The 18,970-nt window shown below is 46.2% G+C and overlaps 1 protein-coding gene across 7 annotated transcripts in view; it reads left to right on the top strand.

Annotated features, from left to right (window-relative positions):
• The first annotated feature begins 152 nt into the window (after positions 1–152).
• LOC102113205 (serine/threonine-protein phosphatase 2A regulatory subunit B'' subunit alpha) overlaps positions 153–18,970 on the top strand; it is a 56,830-nt gene continuing 38,012 nt past the window's right edge. Inside the window, exons 1-2 of one of the 7 annotated variants that reach the window (XM_088061323.1) lie at positions 153–659; positions 16,101–18,512. In XM_088061323.1, the coding sequence (XP_087917449.1) occupies positions 16,542–18,512 (1,971 nt within the window). In that variant the 5' untranslated portion in view covers positions 153–659; positions 16,101–16,541. Of the gene's footprint in view, positions 660–1,541; positions 1,972–2,412; positions 2,508–2,553; positions 2,571–3,353; positions 3,420–4,471; positions 4,532–4,575; positions 4,656–16,100; positions 18,513–18,970 lie in introns of those variants that run through there. The other 6 variants (XM_088061325.1, XM_014258307.2, XM_088061326.1 and 3 more) reach the window with 6 other exon arrangements.

The raw sequence follows: 18,970 nt of genomic DNA on the forward strand, positions 1-18,970 counted from the left end.
CCCTTTGCGTCACCGCCGCGCCTGCGCCGTGGGGGGGACACGACGGGCTGGGGGCATGGGGCCCTGGGCTCGCCCCTTCATCACCGCTGCCGACGGGCTCCCGAGAGCCCTGCTCTGAGGGACTCTGCCCGGTGACCTCCGGTGGTCCCCTCCCGCCCTACCCGAGCAGGGAGGTCGGACCCGGTGACGTCCGATGATTCCTTACAGCTTTGCCCGTTCTTCACAGAAAGGATGGCCAGGCATTGGAATGGGCTGCCCGGGGAGGTGGTGGAGTCGCTGTCCCTGGAGGTGTTCTGGAGCTGGGGAAGGGTAACCAGTCTGAGAGGAGCAGCTGAGGGAGCTGGGGCGGGGGGGGCCTCAGCCTGGAGAAAAGGAGGCTCAGGGAGGACCTTCCTGCTCTCCACAGCTCCCTATGACAGGAGGATGCAGCCAGGAGGAGGTCGGACTCTGCTCCCAGGACACATGGGACAGGACAGGAGGACATGGCCTCAAGCTGCACCAGGAGAGGCTTAGGTTGGACATCAGGAGGAATTCCTCCATGTAAACGGTGATTAGACACTGGAAAATGGGCAGCTCAAGGAGCTGGTGAAGTCCCCACGCCTGGAGGTGTTTACAGAAAGACTGCACGTGGCACTCAGTGTCCTGGTCTGGTTGACAAGGTGGGGATCGGCCACAGGTTGAACTCGATGATCTCAGAGGTCTTTTCCAACCTTAGTGATTGACTCTGTGATTCTGTAGCTGGCCACTGGGACCTTCACTCTGGGCAGTAACACTGGCACAGCGATGAGCACCACGGGCTGTAACTGGTCAGGAAGGCTCGTCACACTCGCAGAGTGGGGTTGTACAGCGGGGCAGGAGCCCCTGCAGGGGTACCCAGGCTGCACAAGGAGGGCTGTCCGGCTCCCCCGGCACCACAGCGCTCGCCAGGCACTGCCCGCACCTCCTCGGCCAGCCCTGTGGGGAGCAGCACAAGCCGTACTTATCCCTCACTGCGTGGCTCACAGACCACAAAGTGGTGATGGAGCAGCACGAACAGTGCCTGTGCACGCTTCCACCTGGCGTTTGAGCTGATGAAACATCGAGTCGGGGCCAGTTCAGTCTCAGGCAGGCGTGTTTTTAGCATAGCCACTATGCTAAAAAGTGGCACTGGCTTCTGTCACTTTGTAGCACACAGGGACAGGAAGAGTCAGTGACATCACCAGGGCAAGCGCGCATGAGGCGGGGTGAGAAATCGGGCATCTCCCCTTTTTCCTTGCGGGCTGACAGGCTCTTTGGAGAGCACTGATTTCCTGCTTTGGAAGAGCAGTGGATTGGATTGTAGGGCGGCCTTGTATTGTCATGTAGCAAAACCACTCCAGACTTTTTCTACTTCAAGACTGGTTCAGAGTTTTTTTAAGTCTTGGGATTGAACAAAATTGCAAAGACATAGTTAAGCATTAACTTACTACTGCTTCCCCTGTAATCATGGAACCAAGCAAACATTCCTGTTCTCCTATAGTAGCAAGCATTACATAATGGCCTTTGTTTTATTACTGAGAAAATATGAGTGTTGTCTCCTACATTTCATAATTTCACAGTGTTGCATTACTCTGTGTACTTTGGGGCTCGTCCAAGCCCAGCTGAAGTGAAGGGGAAAATTCCTCTGGCTTCCAAACCCCACAAGTCTCCAAGGGGTAAGAGCACACCACAGCACTTCGGTTGCACTTGGCTCTTTTACAAACTTTGCTTAGACCTACCTGGAGTAGTGCAAGAACTCACCAGTCCAGCACCTCTTCTGGGAAAGCTTTCCAACTCTCTGGGGAAGAACAGCAACCTCCTGCATTTGCCACCTCCCAGATTTCCTGAAAGTAAGGGGGTGAGAGACAGAAAAGGTCCATGAATCTCTTGAAGATACCACCTTACCCAGGGTACACCATCTCAAAGGACTTCCTGAGATACCTGCCCACCCAAATTCACCCCCAGCCAGGCAAGGTAAGCTGATATTGTATTTCCTGAGTTTGTTGGCTCGGGCTCAATTCTTATATTCTTTGTGCCATTTATCCCAAGTGAACTGGTGCACAATAGAGTCTCTAAAGTTGGGTTTCTTTTATTAGTATTTTAGTATTTGTACACCACTCAGGATGCATCTCAATATCCCTAATTTAACTCAGTGTTCACTGAGCAAAACTGCTCTGACCTTTTCAGAGCACAAAGGGAATCAGCCATGCTGCTGTTTACAGGGTGGCAGCAAGTTAATGCTTAACTATGTTATTGTAATTTTGTTCAGTCCTTCAAGACTGTTTGAAAACCCATGTGACTGAAGCACAGCTCTTTTCCAGTGCATGACTGACCCATGTTTGGCCTTGGATTGGGTTTTGCAGCCAGTCTCTTGCCCCAGTTGCCTGTGCATGTTTCTCATGCCTGAATGTCCAGTCCTGCAGCAGAGGACCAAGTGCACTTCCTGTCCTGCATGAATGACCAGGGAACTGTGAGGCCAAGGAGGGAAAAGTCCCAACAAGCAAGTTCAGGTCAGTAGATTGCTTTGGTAGGAGATATTTGCCCTTTTGGATGTTGCCTACTTGCACTGACCAGTAAGTAATGTTTTCTTCCTAAGCTGACTATGATAGTTTAGTACCATGAAAGGAGTTTACCTCTGCAGAGAAATTAAGACTAAAAGGCATCTGAAGGGGCTGTGGATGACAGAGTTGCTTCCCTCATCTCTAAGAATGGAATGAGAAGAGCTTTTAAGACTTTCCTGTCAAGTGCTTCCTAGTGTTTTTAGAGTATACTAACAGGTTTCTAGCATGATTCACACATTACTAAAATGAAGAGGAACAGCAAAAGGGAGGCATCTGTAATTGACTTTTGGGGAGGGATAGCATGGCTGAGAAGGGAGGTACAAGGAGAAGTGCTGGGAGACAGTGTTTGTGAGGGAGAGAGAGAAACACTGGAGTGCAAGAGACAAATCTGATGTGTTCCAGCTGAGATTTTGAGCTGCCCTTGTAAGCTGTGAGGGCATGTGAGGTGGCAGGATGGCCTGTGTGTGCAACTGGAGGGGCTGCTGCAACCAGACAAGACTAAAGCTCCCTTAGAGAAAGACCCCATGAGGTTGGCTTGACTATCGCTGAATAATGGCTTACCTGCAGCTGTGTCCAGGTGTCTCTGAGCATCTCCTCCCCTAGATCATGTCTGATGATTGCAACATGATCTGCAGTGCAGCAACACAGCTGCCAACGAAGGGCCTGCTCCGTGCTGAGGTGCTACAGCTGCCTCCCTGTTTCAGCTGCACCAACAGGGCTCTTTCCCTCTTAATTTGTACCTTTTTCCAGAGGACGCTGCTTTGCCGGAGGGCGCTACTGATGGCCTCCAGCCACTGAGGGCTGGAAGCTGTCTGGAGGAAGAGATGAAGCAACCCTCAGTAAATTTGCAGACTGTGCCAGGTTGGTTGGGAGTGTTGATCTGCTCAAGGGCGGGAAGGCTCTGCAGAGAGACCTGGACAGTCTTGATCAAAGGGCTGAGGACAACAGTGTGAGGTTCACTAAGGTCAAGTGCCACATCTTGCATTTGGGTCACAGCAGCCTCTGCAGCTCCAGCCTGGGGCAGGGATGCCTTGAGAGCTGATCAGCAGGAAGGGACTCTCTCTGTTTGACAGCAGCTGGATATGAGCCAGCAGTGTGGCCAGGAAGACAAATGGCATCCTGGCCTGTATCAAGAGCATTGTAGCCAGTAGGACTATTCCTCCCCTGTATTCAGCATTGGTGAGGCTGCACTGCATTCAGTTCCGGGCCCTTCACCTCTAAAAGGACATTGAGGGGCTGTAGCATATCCAGAGAAGGCCAACAAGGCTCGGGAAGGGTCTAGAAAACATGCCCCATGAGGAATAGCTGAGGGAGCTGGGTTTGTTTAGCTTTGAGAAGGCTCGGGTTGGGGAGACCTCATCGCTCTGCACAACTCCCTGACAGGAGGCTGTAGTGACGTGGGGCCGGTCTCTGCCGTGCCTTCAGTGAGACGACAGGAGGAAAAGGCCCTAAGGCAAGACAGGGAAGAATCAGATTACCTATTAGAAAAAATATTTCACTGTTTTGAGAGGCCAGGCACTGGAATAAGTTGCCAGGTAGGTAATGGAGTCATGGTTCGTGGAGGTGTACAAGAGGCGTCTGGATCTGACGCTGGTTGATGTGGTTTAGGCGTTACAGTGGCAGTGCTGACTGCATGGTCGGACTGGATGATCTCGGAGGTCTCTTCCAGCCTTGACGATTCTGTGATTCTATAAGGGCGTTGGTGGCGTTCCTGAGGGAAAAACAAAGCAAAACCCGCCGTCCGCGATGGTTGGAGAGCCGCAGGCGGGGCTGAGGTGCGGACCGGCAGTGAGGCGGCCCCAGGCTCGTGAGGCGGCCCGGGGGCTCTCTGAGGCGGGACCCGCCTCCGCCCCCCGCCCCCGGCGCTGGGCGGGCCCGGCCGTGCGGAAGGGGCGGCCGGGGCGGGCGGCGGAGCGCGCCCGGCGGCGGGAGCGGCGCGGGGCATGGCACGGGACGGGGCGCTGTCCCGGCGGGTACGTGCGGGCGGGCGGCGGGGCCCGGGGCCGGGGTTCGCCCTGTCCGGGACAGAAGGTCGGTCCCGCGGGGCCGGGGTCCCGGGGCGGTGTCTGTGGATGAGGAGCCAGCGCGGGGGTGCCGGTATGGGCGCTGGCGCGGTTCTGGAGGGTCTGGCGGGGTGTGCTGAGGGCGGTGGGGGCTGTCGGTGCCGCGCATACGCGGGAGGCGATGCTCGCCCCACACGCGTTGAAGCACCGGCGCTCCGTGGTGTCCCGGGCCGGGGCTGTGAGCTGTTCCCCCGGAGAGTTGTCCCCAGGGACTTAGGCGTAGCAGGTTCTGAGCACAGCGTGTTCCCAGCCCGGGCTGGCCCGGAGGTGTTGGCTGTCGAGAGCTGGAGGTTAACTCCGGTGAGGGGTCCTCAGGCTGTTCCTTTTCTGTGATCACTTGCCCCAGTACCCTGGGTAGCTGGACCTTCCGTTATCTTCACTGCAGCTGTGAATGAATACGTGGTCGTGAAAGCAGGATTTAATTTTTTTTCCCCGATGTATTTCTTCATGAGCAAGAAAGGGAACAGCTTTGGCTACCAGACTCCTTGGTTCACAGGCAGATGAATTCGAGATTAAGTTGAGCATAAACTTGTGAAACTGAGTTCGAATAACGAGTGGAATGATTTATGAAGGAGGTGTTCCTGCCGGAGTAATTCTCTCTGCAGGTCATCAGACTGCGTTGGTCTCAAGTAATGTAAATATTTTTAAGCCTGGGACTAATTATATTACCTCTGTTTTTCCTGCTGAAGAAGGAAACACTGGGAGGTGTGCTGCTCTGTGCTCCCATCTTTGCAGAAATGCTGGCTAGGGAAGGATTCCAGAGCCAGGTAGTCCCCTAAGATGTTTGCTGTGAAGTGCTGCCTGCAACGCAGGGCACATTTTTCTTGGTAGTGGTCTCATGGCTTTAGCTCACATGACGTGATGCCTGCTTCAGGAAATAACTCTTGCAAAAATTTACTTAACCATTTATTTTAAGAAAAAGAAGACCTTCTCTTGATTATTTCTTGTCAGTCTCTCTAGCTTGTCAGGTCTGCTCTCTCAGGTTGTGTAGGGGGAGGTTATTTTAGTGAGAACTTTGAGGAGATTGTCAGTACTGTTAGACTTTGTTGTGTAAAATTATGTGTTTAATGTCTGCGGGATTCTGAGAAACTGAAGCATGAGACAGTGGTGGGTTGTTTGGGCTTTTCCCCACTGTTTATATATCTGGAAATGGTAACAGTGTGTATCAGTTGCAACTGATTTATATTTGCCTGAAAATGAAAGAGAAAAATCAAAGTTCCCTGGTGGCACATGTCTGGTTTGCATTACCTAGACCTTTGCAACCACTGTCGTGTCATATTATTTTGTACCTGTAATTTGCACAGAGGTGCAATGTTAAAGGTAGCTGTGGGCAAAGCTCCTCAAATTACAGCTGACTGATGTGTGAATGCCAAACACTGCAGAGATTTTCTGGTAAAGCATCTATTTCATTTCCTTCAGCTGCAGCCTGTGGAGCAGGTGATGAATAATGTGGCTCAGGCAGTTCAGAAAGCTCTGTGGTGGAGCCCTGCTGTCTGACACTCATTGCTGGTAGCCCTGGAGGTATAAATATGATGCTGCATGGTGGAATTTGTTTTCCCTTTTTTTTTTGATGGGTGGGGTGAGTGTTGGCTGGTGGTTTTTTGTTTTTAGAAGGGACCATTCTCCATAGAGAACTTCTCTGCCCTTGAATTACGCAGAAAACCTGACTTGAAGTAACTCTGAACTTGGCATGTCCTGATGCAGGACAGAGGTTGCTTTGACTTCATTGTGTAAATGTTTTCCGATACTGATTGTACTTAAATGACTGCATGTTCTTCTTCCCCATAAGACCAGGCTTTCTCCTGTTACACTGAACTTTTCTGAAGGTTCAGTTAGAGCTTAGATCCTGTGCTCCAAATCTGCCAGAAATGGGACAGCAAAGTAGAACTGTGGAAGGACGGGAATTTTCTCATCCATAATTAATGTAGTTGAGTGCTATCATAAAGAACTGTTTTCATGTGTGTTATGGGACGAGATTCTTCCAGCAGAATTCACTGTGTATTTCCTCTGTTGCTTATGTCCCTGGGTCTGGTTTGTGGAATTTCTGAGCTAGGACTGCCAGGGCAGTTGTGACTAAGCAGGTGCTTTGCTTTGACCATATGAAACACTCCCTAATGTCACATACTTTGGAAAATCAGGGCTTGAGCACCAGAAATGGATGTGTTCTCTTTTCAGGTCAAAGTGAGGATAATACTAGAAAACATTATCAGTTTTAGTAATTAACAGTGTTAACAATTAATTGGTGTTTGATTAGCATGCAAATACTCTGCTGATGGAGAAAAGAACAATTCTGACTGCAGAACAGTGTATGGGTAGGATGCAGGAGGTAATATCTGAGGTCACACATGTAAAACATGAGCTAGTTAAAAATTACTTAATTTTAATGAAGATCGATGCAGCTTCACAAATGTGAACACGGCTGTCTGCTTTCAGTGAGGGAATCTTTGCATTTGTCTGCAAATGCAGTTTTCAGTTTGTTTTGGTTTTTTTTCCTGTGTGTATTGCTTTTCTTCTTAATCTGCTTCTATTTAAATACACAGGGAAAAGAGAGAAATTAATGGAAGTTCTCTTTACTTTGTTGTTATTTGTAAATCTCCCTGGGTTAATAAAGACACAAGAGAAATTATTTCCTCAATCTTATTGGGATGTCAGGTTGAAACACCTTTAGTTTTACTTGGTAGAGAACAGGGGACAGAAAAGTTAGGCTCCCTTAAATTGTGCATTGCTTTGAGCACACTGCTCTTTGCGTCTGGGGTGGCTTATTGAAGGCACAGGCACAAAAGTCTGTAGCAGTGCCAGACTTGCAGAATGTCAGGACATGCTGCACCTTTTGGTGTAATTTGTTGCATTTCGACAACTGCTGCTGTTCCCAATGCGAGATGGAGGCTGGCAGGAATGGGCTTGTGGAAGGTATGGCTGGTGGGAATGACAGCTCTTGGCTCCTGGGACCGTGCCTCGGAGGAGAGGGTGGGAATGCAGCACAGAGTCGGGGCTTTTCTGTCTCACTTGCTGCTGACCCATGGAATAGCTGTAGAACTCCAGCTGGGGCCAGATATGGGCCGGGAACTGAGGCTGCCCTGGAGAAATGGGCTGTCACCTTAGACAAAGAGAATTTTACCCAAAATTTTGAATGCCTGAGGGTTTAAGTGACCTCAATGTGATACATGTATGACCTGAAGAAGTTAGATATGTGAGCAATGAGAAATGCATGAGCTCTGAATAGATGGGCAATAAATGAAAGCATTTTTTTTAGTTGTTATTAAAAGTGTATTTATTCTGCAGACCACTACAGATGGCTACTCTGCTACAGGAGATATTTAACTTCCAAGTAAGTTTCTGAAAATGGTTTCAGGGAATCTGTAAATTGTAACCTCAGTGCCAGCAAAAGTTAATGACCAAGGGAATGCTGTCTTGGACACCAATCTTCCTTTGTTATTTTAACACTTAAATAAGATCACTTTAATTCATGTAAAGTGAATGGATACTCTTAATACTGAGTTAACATTCCAGGAACAATAAATTCATCTTGCTAATATGAAATTATCTCTTTCCATATACGGTTATAAACAGCCAGGAGACACATCACTTAATCAAGCAGGCTTTCTGACCTCTGCCCTGAGCCTTGCTAATTATGTGCTTTTGAAGCTTGTTCACCTCCAGTGTTTTACTGGTTGGTCACCTTATTTTCTGTCAGTGTGTCAGAGCTCAGGCATTAATTTTTCTTTTTCTTGTGCCTTGCTAAACTTCAGCATGTTTCTGAATGTATTTGGGTCCTGATAAGTGAGCAAGTGTGGTGGTTCTGCACAGACATGGGGCTGGAAAAAAAATTAATTGGCAAAGTATTTATGTGGAACGAGTTGGCGTTACGTGGAAAAATCGTGTGAGCTTTTACTCTCTTGCTGTCTCATCTGTCTAACTGGAAACCAGTCTCATGGGGCACAAATTCCTGTCTGGTCAGTTTTAGTTCCAAGACTGTGCAAACGGAAAATTGAAGAAAGGTATTTCAGAAAAGCTGAAAAGGGTGACATCTTTCCTGGTACTGTTAACTCTTCTTCCCAGCTGTCACCCCTAGTGACAAGCTTTGCATGGCCTGTGCACTAGGACTCCCCAGCAGTTTCTGGTGTGCTCATGTTTGGGGACTCTGCTGGTGTTTGTGAAGGGGCTAAAGGCACTGGAGTATTAGATAACCCTATCACTTAACCTGGAGGAGTTACACTGAATAATAATGCATTCACTAACTGCAAATCAGTATTTTAAAACAATAGATTATGGTCTACTGCCAGGTTTATTTTTAAAAATCAGTGCAGACTATTATTATTGATACTAGCCCAGATCTTTTTATGTGGTGGACTTGCCTTATGTTGCTGCTGTAAGTGTGGAGAGGTTGTATTTAAGTTAGTGTTGGGGGATTATTTTTCTTAAGGATAAATCTACCAAAACAGATTTGTCAGTGTGAAAACTGACTTCTCTGAATGCACAGTGACTGCAGAGCAGTGTTAATGGTCCTGCCACAGACAGTTAGGCTCAAGGTCATGTCTGTTTGGAAGCCTGCCTTGGTAAGTGTTCCCATTGTAGTGACCTCCATGGGTCACTGCAGGAATGCTGGAGTCCAGCTACAGCTGGTAAAGTTTGATGATCTGGAGCTCTTGGACAAGAAGGCATAAGAGACAAACAAACAAATATTCTGCTGTCTCTGGATTTTCAGAGAGAGATTAACAAAGGACTTTTTAAATGCTTCTGAAAGGAAATGAACTGGCAAGGAGCAGCAGCATAGCTTTCTCAGTAATTAATACCTGGTTAAAGCATAGGAAGGACTGTCAGCTTTTCTAGGGAAGAGTGATCACTCTTCACTCCCGGGGGGATATGTGTTAAGGCTTGTGTTGTTGAACCAAGTTATAAATGGCCTGGAAGAGAGGCTGAGTAATGAAGTGACAGTATATGCTGAAAATCACAGAATTAGGGTAGCAGAAACAAAAGCTGGCTGCGGTTGCAGAAGGTTCTCACAGTACTTGGTTGTAGGTACTTGATACCAGCAGATGTACACTAATGTGCACAAGGGATAAACAACTCCCTGTGCCTGTGCAGTGATGAGCTCATGAGAATCTGTGCTGTTCAAGAAAGAGATCTTTTAAGTAATGCAGATAAGGTTCTGTGAAACTCGCTCAGCAGCAGTCAAAAACAACAAAAAAAAGGCAAATAGAAATGACATCTCTAGGAAAAGAAGAGGAAGCAAACCAGCTTGCCATGGTGTAAATCCATTGTGATTTTGTGTAATGAATAACATACCCTTCCAAAATTAGGGGCAGATAATCTCCCTTCTCCAAAGAGAGGTATAAAAACATGGCCTCTTGACTCTCTAGAACCTTTCTGGGTCTGTGTCATCCTTTGATGAGACTTTCCCAGGTTTGCTGCATGCGTGTGTTTGTTTTACCCTGCTTCTTGTGGCACTGACCACCTAATTCTTGTGCTGAGGAGTAGGTGAGCGGTCAGACCCTATCTGCCCTTTCCATACCATTCATGACCTTGGAGATTATCTTATTTCTCTGAAGTCACCTCTCTTCCGACCTGAAGTGCCTGGTCCTGCTCCATCATTCCTCACAGAATAGCTGTTCAAGACCTCTGGATCATTATTGCTGCCCATCTCTGAACCTTTTTTCTGAGACTACATGAAAATATTGGTCTCTAAAAGTGAACACCTTCCTCTTGAATAGAGTGTTCTCTCAGTAGATCTCTGAGCATTTTACAAAGGACGATTGTATCTTTATTTCCTCTTGGAAGACAAGTAGGAAGAAGGATGGAGTGAGTTAACCCAGGTGGTTTTGAGAGCAGACACTTGAGAATGCATTATCTGAAAGCAGTGAGGCTGGAAAGGGGAAAACACTATATAGGGATAATACTGATTTTTGAAAGGCAGCTTAAAAATTAATTTCTCCCTGTGGTTCTCATCTTCCCTGAATACTCTGCCCACTTTGGGTTCCTGTGTCTTAAAGTATGTAATTTAACCAGAAAAGCTTATGAGAGGGGCAGTGGAAATGCTTAGACGTGCAAATTGGCTTCTGCACTAGGCGAACTGAATAAGCTAAGAGAAGGCAGAGGGATGGCATGGACTTCTGTAAATTTGGGAATGCTGTGGACAGTCTGCATGGAGGTGTAGTGTTTGTGCAGTGTCTTAGTACGAGATCTTGACATACTGAAGCTGGTGAGTGACAGGATTGAAAGGGGTGATGGATGGTAGAATGTCTTGTCAAAAGATGCTCAGATTGCAAAAAAATTCTGTTGAGTGCAGGGGTGCACAAGCACATAAGAGAGAAATCCTCCAGTGGTTAATAAGTACACACAAACCACATCCAGCTTCACAGTTCTCATGAGCTGGAAACAGTTGGAGGCCAGGAGAATACTCCTGGGAAATACCGTATGTCTTTCTAATACTGCTCCTTGAGCATTGGCATTTAACCACTGTTGGAGACAGAAATGGTTTTTCCCGTGTTCTCGTGTAATCCTGAAGGATGGGATTCATCTAATGTAACTCATCATCTCAAAACTAGATTGTTGAACTCAGTGGGGTGATCCTTCTTTTTGAGGTGCCTCCCTATCTGCACTGCCTACAGGCAGCACCAAACACTTCATGGCTATGTAGGTGAGATGAATCCCACCTCTGCCATGTTTTTGTAAGAACAGTAGCAAGTTACAGGCAGAACTCAGACAAAGATTTATAGCAATGACTCTGAAGACATCTCTGAGTCTCTGGCACTCCTGCAAAATGCTAAGAGATTATTTGATTACACTGTGTTAGTACTTGTAGGTGAGGAAATTTGTCTTCTTGAGAGCTCTTTTAATTTAGCATAAGAAAGTGGGATAGCTGTTTGTGGAACCTGATGTTGAACATGCTTCAATGGGAAATGATGACCCTTTTTCAAGAATGTGTGTAATTAAATACTGAAGCACTTGAGAATATGAGGAAGTGTCCTCTGGTTCAAATAGAAGTGCTTACTCTGAGTAGGTCAGATCCTCTAACCGGGGTTATGAGGTGAGTTGGGATTTGTAGCCATCACAGTTTGTTGCAGTTTCTAAAACATGAAATAGCTTGGAGCTAAAACCTTTTAGAAATAAAGATTCTAAAGGTTGTGGTTGCTGTGTCAGTGGTATAAGCCCCTGTAACCCCCAAATTGTTCAGGTGCAATTGTGAGTGGTTTCTTCTACTGTCCCTGTAATGTTTGCATGTGCATCAAATTTCTGCTAGTCCTGAGGACTGAAAAGCTGCACTTCTCACCTAAGTCCTACATATAAAATATTCCTGTTGCCATTAAGCAAAACATCAAAATATTATAAGCCATAATATATATAAGAAATACAGGACAAAGGAACAACTCAGTTGTTTGTTGTTTTTTTTCTTCCAAACTTCTTCAGTATAGGAAGAAAAGTTACTCTTTTTAGTCTCCTGTTCCTTTTTGAGAAGTAGTAAGTTGTGCAAGTGATGGTGAGATGTTAATCAGTTCCTTTGTGATGGGATTCAAAATAATTTATTAAATGTCTGGTTGTAGAATTTCCACTTAATTCAGCAGAACTGGATTTATTACAAAAATTTATTTGAAAGAAACCATTACTTTGTTGTTTGCCTGTTTTTTTTTTCTTCTATAATCCATATAGCTTGCTCCCAAATCTGCTTTGCTCAGTAAATTCTAAACAAAACTCAATAATTTCTAAATGAGAGAAGGTGCAGTTAAATGTTTTATGGTACTACAAGCCCTTCTAAGGGGGTAAGACCTGGCACCTGATTACACAGGCATGATGATGCACCTGAAGCTATACTGGTGACTTTCCAAATGACAAACCAGTTTTTCTTTGTTTTCTTTTGCAAGAGTACCAAACTGGAGGGTTGGTCCTACCATGCCTTCCACTAGAAACAAGCGGTTCCACAGTGATCCTCGGGCCCTATCCTGGTGCAGAAAGGCTGGCTTACTCAATACTGTGTTATGGTGGTTTCTGCCTCCTGTTGCTAGTGCTGCAGATTAGTGTTCAAGAAGACTTTTGGTGAGTTAGAGACTTTCAGAGGTATTGGAGCCCTGTCCTGTAGCTTTCTAGTCTTCAGTTTGCAAGTGCTGGCTGACAGTCCCAATCTGAACAGATTGCCATTGTTCAGTTATTTAACTTCTGCATAATCTTTGCATGAATAGAATTTCTTGTGTGTCTTGTGGAATAACCTTTTATATAATTAGTATCTGCAATAATTTTTTCCTTTGGAAAATAATTCATGTCATCTTGCAGAGATAGGACAGACATAAAGCATTATTCTGCAGTCACACAAGAAGCACTATTCATTCACAGTTTGTGTTGTGAAGCCAGTCCTGTATCCCCGGGGCTGGGTTGGTTTCGTGGCAGCACTCCTAATTACAGAATCTTTCTGCAGTGTTTCTGAACTGGGGGCTGCTCTAGAGTCAAACTGGAGTGAAGCTGCAGCCTGGAAAGAGCCAAGTAGGAAAGTTTCATGATGTATTTGGTCTTTACATTCTATACCTGAGTCGCAGGTTTGAGTCACCCACCAAGAGTCACAACTGAGGCTCAGCTTGAAGCTGTGGTTCCAGATCTGAAAACAGGGATACTCCTCTCTTAGGCTTTGTCCTGACTAGGTTTGCATGCTGGATCACGTTCAACGGATCACACTCAAATAAAGCTGCACGCTGAGCATGTCCTACCTTGGGCAAGGCAGTGGGAAAGCAGAAATTAGTGCTGCTCCAGCCCTTGAATAACCTAAGCATGTTTCTGCAGACAGTGATAATAAAGCAATTAGTAAATAATTACTGAGAAGACAGTAGTTAGTGTGGTAGGAAAGAGGATATTGGGGTTTTGTATTGATGGTTTGATTACTTCCTCCTCTGTTGTAGCAGTAAAAGGTGCTGACAGCAGAGGCAGGAGACAGCAATCCTGTGTTGGCCTGAGCAAATCTGTGTTTGCATTGTGTTGGTTTGTGATAGTAGCAGAGCAATACAGGCAAACTGGAAAGGGATTAGAGAGTGCAGCAATCATTGCATAAACACCTAAAATTGTTATTGGGCATAGCTGGCAATACCAGGTTGAACAGAAAAAAAAGGGTCTATTTAGGCTGGGAATCTAGGAGACGTTTTCCTTGAAGGAATAACCTTACAGATGCAAAAACTTCATTGCTTGAAGGTGGCTTAAAGAATTAGAACTGGCTTAGTCAGTGATGTGGTGGGAGGAAACTATGCTTGGAGTGACAGAGGAGGAGACAATGAGTAATACATTATTACTCTAATTAAGAAATAACTTAATCAAGATGTAATTATTGCCCAAATTAGGTATAAACCCAAACTGTTCTTTGCTGCTAAAAGGAAGACCAGTCTTTTCTTGCTGTGTATGACAGAGGGAGGAAGGAGCCCTTAGGAAGTCCTATGCTTTTTGAGAAGCAATATTAATTCTTCATCAAACTTGCTGTCCTGAAAGCCTCTCCTTTCTCCAGTTATTATATAGCAGTCATTTCAGGAAATGCCAGAAGGCTTGTTTGAAGTTGATGAAGGCTCAGAAAAGGAAAAACAGCAGACCTCTTTCCCTGATGTGTTGAAGGGAGTCCATGAATCAGTGGACTTTTTGGAGGTCTAGCATGAGTTTCCTGACAGAGCCTATGAAGGCACTGGGGAGTCAACAGCTCTTTTTGAACTGTGGATCTGATTCAGCAGAGGGTTTAGCACAGTGGCAGTGAAGCCTGAGAGGAGTGAGTGGAGGGTGTGAAGTGTGTTCCCTGCCTTTGCAAGTGATGGTGTGAGCACCTCACAGTGTGAAAAGGGTTCCATGCACGCCCTTTTTCCACTGGCACCTTGACTCACTGCAGTGGCTGGGGCACACCTGGTACCTGTGTTTGTCCCTGGGCAAGGGGCACACCTTGTACCACGGCTCATCCCTGGGGAAGGGGCACAGCTGGTACCACTGCTGTTCCCTCGGGAAGGGGCACACCTCATACCTCTGCTCATCCCTCGGGAGGGCCCTCCCATGCCAGAGGGGCTTTGGGGCAGTGCCAATGGGTGTGGAGGGGAGCAGGCCAGGACAGGAGGAGCTGAGGAGCTGCTTGGCCCGAAGCTGGGATGGGCAGGTGGCAGCCTGTTACAGAGCCCAGCATGGCAGTTAGCTCTTCGTCCTGATTGCCATCTTTTCAATGCCTTATATAATCCAGAGAACAAAATGGGAAAGGTTCTTTACCTGTGCCACTCCACATAACTGCAATGAGCAGACATGGCACATCACAAATTCCACTGAACTCTTGAATCAGTGCTACTCAATTTTAAATTAAGGCTTTAAAATACATAAAATGTGAACATTTAGACTTGTGCTCTCCCCAGTCAGTAACTACAACAGCACCAAACTCTTAGGGCACTTGTCTTGTGTGTGCTGTGTTTGTCCAAGCTTTGAGCTAAGTTGGTAGGATGGAACTGTAGGGAGGGCAATGCTTTCATCAGGTGCAGGCCTGGCCTTTCATAGTGCTGGATATTTGCCTTTGAAGAAACCAAAATAAACCCATGCTGTGGAGTGACTTAGCTGTGTGATATAATAATGTTTTATTAAATAGATTTCTGTTTTTACAGGAATAGAGGGTGCTCAGAATTTCACTGGGATGTTTTCATTTGATTGTTCATATATTAAAGAAAGATGAGGCTATGTCTAAAATTCAGAACTCTTTAATCTGAGATTTGCTTTTTTTCATAACAAAGTTAAACAGCTTTTGAGTTTTTTTCTGGTGCAGTTCTGACCATGATGATAGGAAATGCAGCTGGAAATGACTGTGCTAAGTGTAAGACGCTCAACTAGTTTTCATGGGCTTAACCTTTATACAAATGTTAGTATCCTCAATGTCTGCAGCAGTGGATTTAGTGTATTAAATATGTTGCTATTTATGGGTTGTAAGCGAAACAGTTATTCCTCCTTAAAATATATTGCTGTGGTTCCAGAGACCTTGGTGAAAGGCTGATGGAAGCCAATGTGGCCTTTACTAAAGACTGTGCATTCTTAGAGCCATTCAGCTATTTTGCTGTAGGCTTTTTGCAGCTTTTTATAATCCAGAGAGCTTGGAAATCCTGAAAGTGCTTTTCTCTACTGCCCTTTGCCTTATCTTTAGAGCCTTGGAAAATGAAAGGCAGAAATTCACAACAGGATCAAAATGTTTTGCTCTATTAGAATTAAAGGTAATGTTTTGCTCAGTCTGGGGAGGAAAAAAAGCAAGTATGAAAAAAAAATGAGTGGCTAAAATAGAGCTGTTAAAATGGCAGCACACAGACAGCCTGAGTATAAATATAGGCCAGCTCCTCAGCACTGCTCTTATATGGTAGATCTGAGTGAAAGAAGACTATCAGTCTACTCTGTTTTGTGCAGGCCTGTATGCTGGTTGTTCTGTCTGGTGCCAGATGTTCAATAGTAGACAAGGCTGCATAATACATGGCAATCATAATGACTGTCACCTTTATTTCTATTGCAGGGACCTGTGTCACCAGTGTGAGAGAGGAATCTCCCAAGCACGCTGTGGATTATTTGTGCATGCTACTGGATTATCTACCTTTTACTGACACACCCAAAAGGAGAGGAAAAGAAATTGTTGACTTGTCACTTCTGCCTAAGAAGTGACTGGATTTTATGGCCTCTGCTGGAGAAGCTACCTGGATGATTGGAAATGGAGCAGCTCATGCTGCACCTCTGCTGAGCAAGGCTTTCTGCAAGGAATACAAGCATTGAGGTGCCTTAAGTTAAACCATATGCAAGTTCCACTAGTTCTAACTGTACTGCTGAAACCACTCCAGACTTCTCCAGGGCTTTCCAAGGCAGTAGCTCCTCACACAGTTTGGATGTTTCCAATTGACATTTGAATGTTTTCATCCAATCTGGTGTGGCTGTGAAAAGTGAGCTTTTCCCTGTGAAGTTCATGGTGAGCTTTGCAGCCTCACTTCCCAGCGTGGTCTGTGCTATGGCAGCGACCTACAGGCTGATGGTGACTTCAGTGAACTGCTACAGCAGTGTGCTGGTAGAGCAGCACTCCCAGCACACTGTGCACTACTGCACAGGCTCCTGCCAGCTCCTCAAACAGGGACTCACCTGCATAGTTGCACACCACAGTGTCTGTGCACAGCTCAGTGTCCAAGATGCCAACCTGGACCATAAAATTCCTGTTCCTGAAAATGGTCTTGCCTTGGCTGGAAATGAGGACTATCACCAAATCCTCCCAAATAATCCAAGAATCAAGAAGGGCTCTTCAGTGCAAGCATCCAGCAGTTTAAAAGACATTACTGGTGAGGCAATAAACCTTGCCAGTGGTAAAATAAAGGAATTCTCCTTTGAAAAGCTCAAAAACTCTTCCAGTCATGTGGCCTACAGAAAGGGAAGGAAAGTTCGGTCAGAATCTTTCAGCAGACGATCCTTTGATTTTGACTTGATTTATGGGCACTTTAACAATGATGAGAACTGCCCTCCATGTGGCTTTTTGCAGAGTCCCTCACCTGTGGAGAAATGGCAGGAGAGCAACGATGCTCCAGAAGTCACCATGAATCCTGTGGTACCCTTCAGCCCTCATTCCTTCCCTGAAGAAAACTTCATTACCCAGATTTTAGAAAAACACAAGCTAGATGGTTCTTCTGGTGAGGATATTAAGGTGTGCCTGGACATCTTGCTCAAGTGCTCAGAGGATCTGAAAAAGTGCACAGACATAATCAAACACTGCATCAAGAAGAAGTCTGCAGATGTTGGTGGAGGGAACAGCAATGATCCCCTGGCTAATTCAGAGATGATATACATGAATCTGATGACAAGATTTTCTTCCTACTTGAAAAAGCTGCCCTTTGAGCTGAAGACAGCGGGGCAGAGAGAAGCAAGTGACTGGGCAGAGCTGGTGAACTGTTTCCATGGTTTGCAGCAAACTCCCTTTCCCCTGGTATTTGCTGATGAGCAGCCACCCAGGTATGAAGATATCATTCAGCTGCCATCCTCAAGTGCAGTTCCTCTCGTTCTACCAGGTCATGGTGAGGTGACAAGCACCTCCCAGTCCATCCAGACAGGTACTGTGAGCTTCACCTCCAACTCCCTGCCCGGTGTCCCTCCAGAGAGCAGTGTGAGAGCTGTGAAAGATGCTCTACCTCAGTCACCAGCCCCGAGCCCCTGCGACTGCACGTCTGCCACCGAGGCGCTGTACATCGAGGAGGAGTCTGATGGGCACAGAACAGCAGGGACAGAGAAGGCAGAGCAGAAGAGGGGCTGGCAGAGCCTGGAGTGCAACTACGAGCGAGCATCAGACCTTCCTGCTGATGCTAAAGCAGAGCAGGCCAGGGTGGGAGATGCTCCTGAGAAAACTGCTCTTTTAAAACCAGTGTCAGATCCTGTGTTGTGTGGTGCCCAAGCTGCTGTCCCCAAGGGAGCCCAGACATGCAGTAGGGTGGACAAGGAGGAGATAGACAAACTGCTGCTGGACTTGGAATGCTTCTCACAGAAAATGGAGAGTACTCTGAGGGAACCCTCTCAGAAGGAGGGTGAACCTGCCTCACTGCAGGTGTCTGGCAGGCAGGATAGACAGGCTCCACCTCTGGCTCTTGACCCCAAAAGTAAACCTGCTGATCCTCCTTCTTCTTTGTCAAAAATCATGGAAACCAATGGTCATAAAATGGAAGAGGATGACAAAGCCCTTTTACTGCGTATCCTGGGAAGCATTGAGGACTTTGCCCAGGAGCTGGTGGAATTCCAGACAGGCAAGGGAAGTTTGTCCAAGGAGAGGGAAGTGATGCAAATTCTCCAGGAAACTTTAGCAACTCCTTCACAGTCCCTACTTGCAGGGCAAAAAAACCATGTTGGGGCTGCTTCCAGAGACTCTGTTCCAGCTTCAATTCAGCAGGCCCCAGAAGTAATAAAGGTAAGAGAACCAAACTTTTGATGGAATAGTGAATAAAACAAAGGTGGGAAAATGTGGGGGGAGTGTGGGGAATTACATATAAATGATGCATTGTGCTTTGAATGCGGCAGTGTGGAATGATGTATTCAACCTGGCAGAAATGTAGCCTTTATTTAAATACAAACAAAAAAAGGAAACTGAAACCCATGAGAAAATAAAATAGGTCCTGACATGGAGTTTCACCTTTGAGCTTGACCCTTTCCTGCTGGTGCTTCTGTAGACGGTTTGCTTGTGGTTTAAATGGGTCCCTTATAATAGGGTGAAGTAATAATTACTTTAATAAGTAAAAATAATTACTTTATTTCTGGGACCAAGTATTGGACTTCCTCTCAGCCGTCCAGTAAGAACTGATTCTTCCACCTCTCCCTTTCCCATCTCTGAGCAGCTTTTCTCGTCCTCCTTATCACTGGTTCCAAAAG

The sequence above is a fragment of the Pseudopodoces humilis genome, chromosome 11, assembly GCF_049639895.1.
Source record: "Pseudopodoces humilis isolate 2021_Gansu_Grassland_sample_001 chromosome 11, ASM4963989v1, whole genome shotgun sequence".
Taxonomy (NCBI): domain Eukaryota; kingdom Metazoa; phylum Chordata; class Aves; order Passeriformes; family Paridae; genus Pseudopodoces; species Pseudopodoces humilis.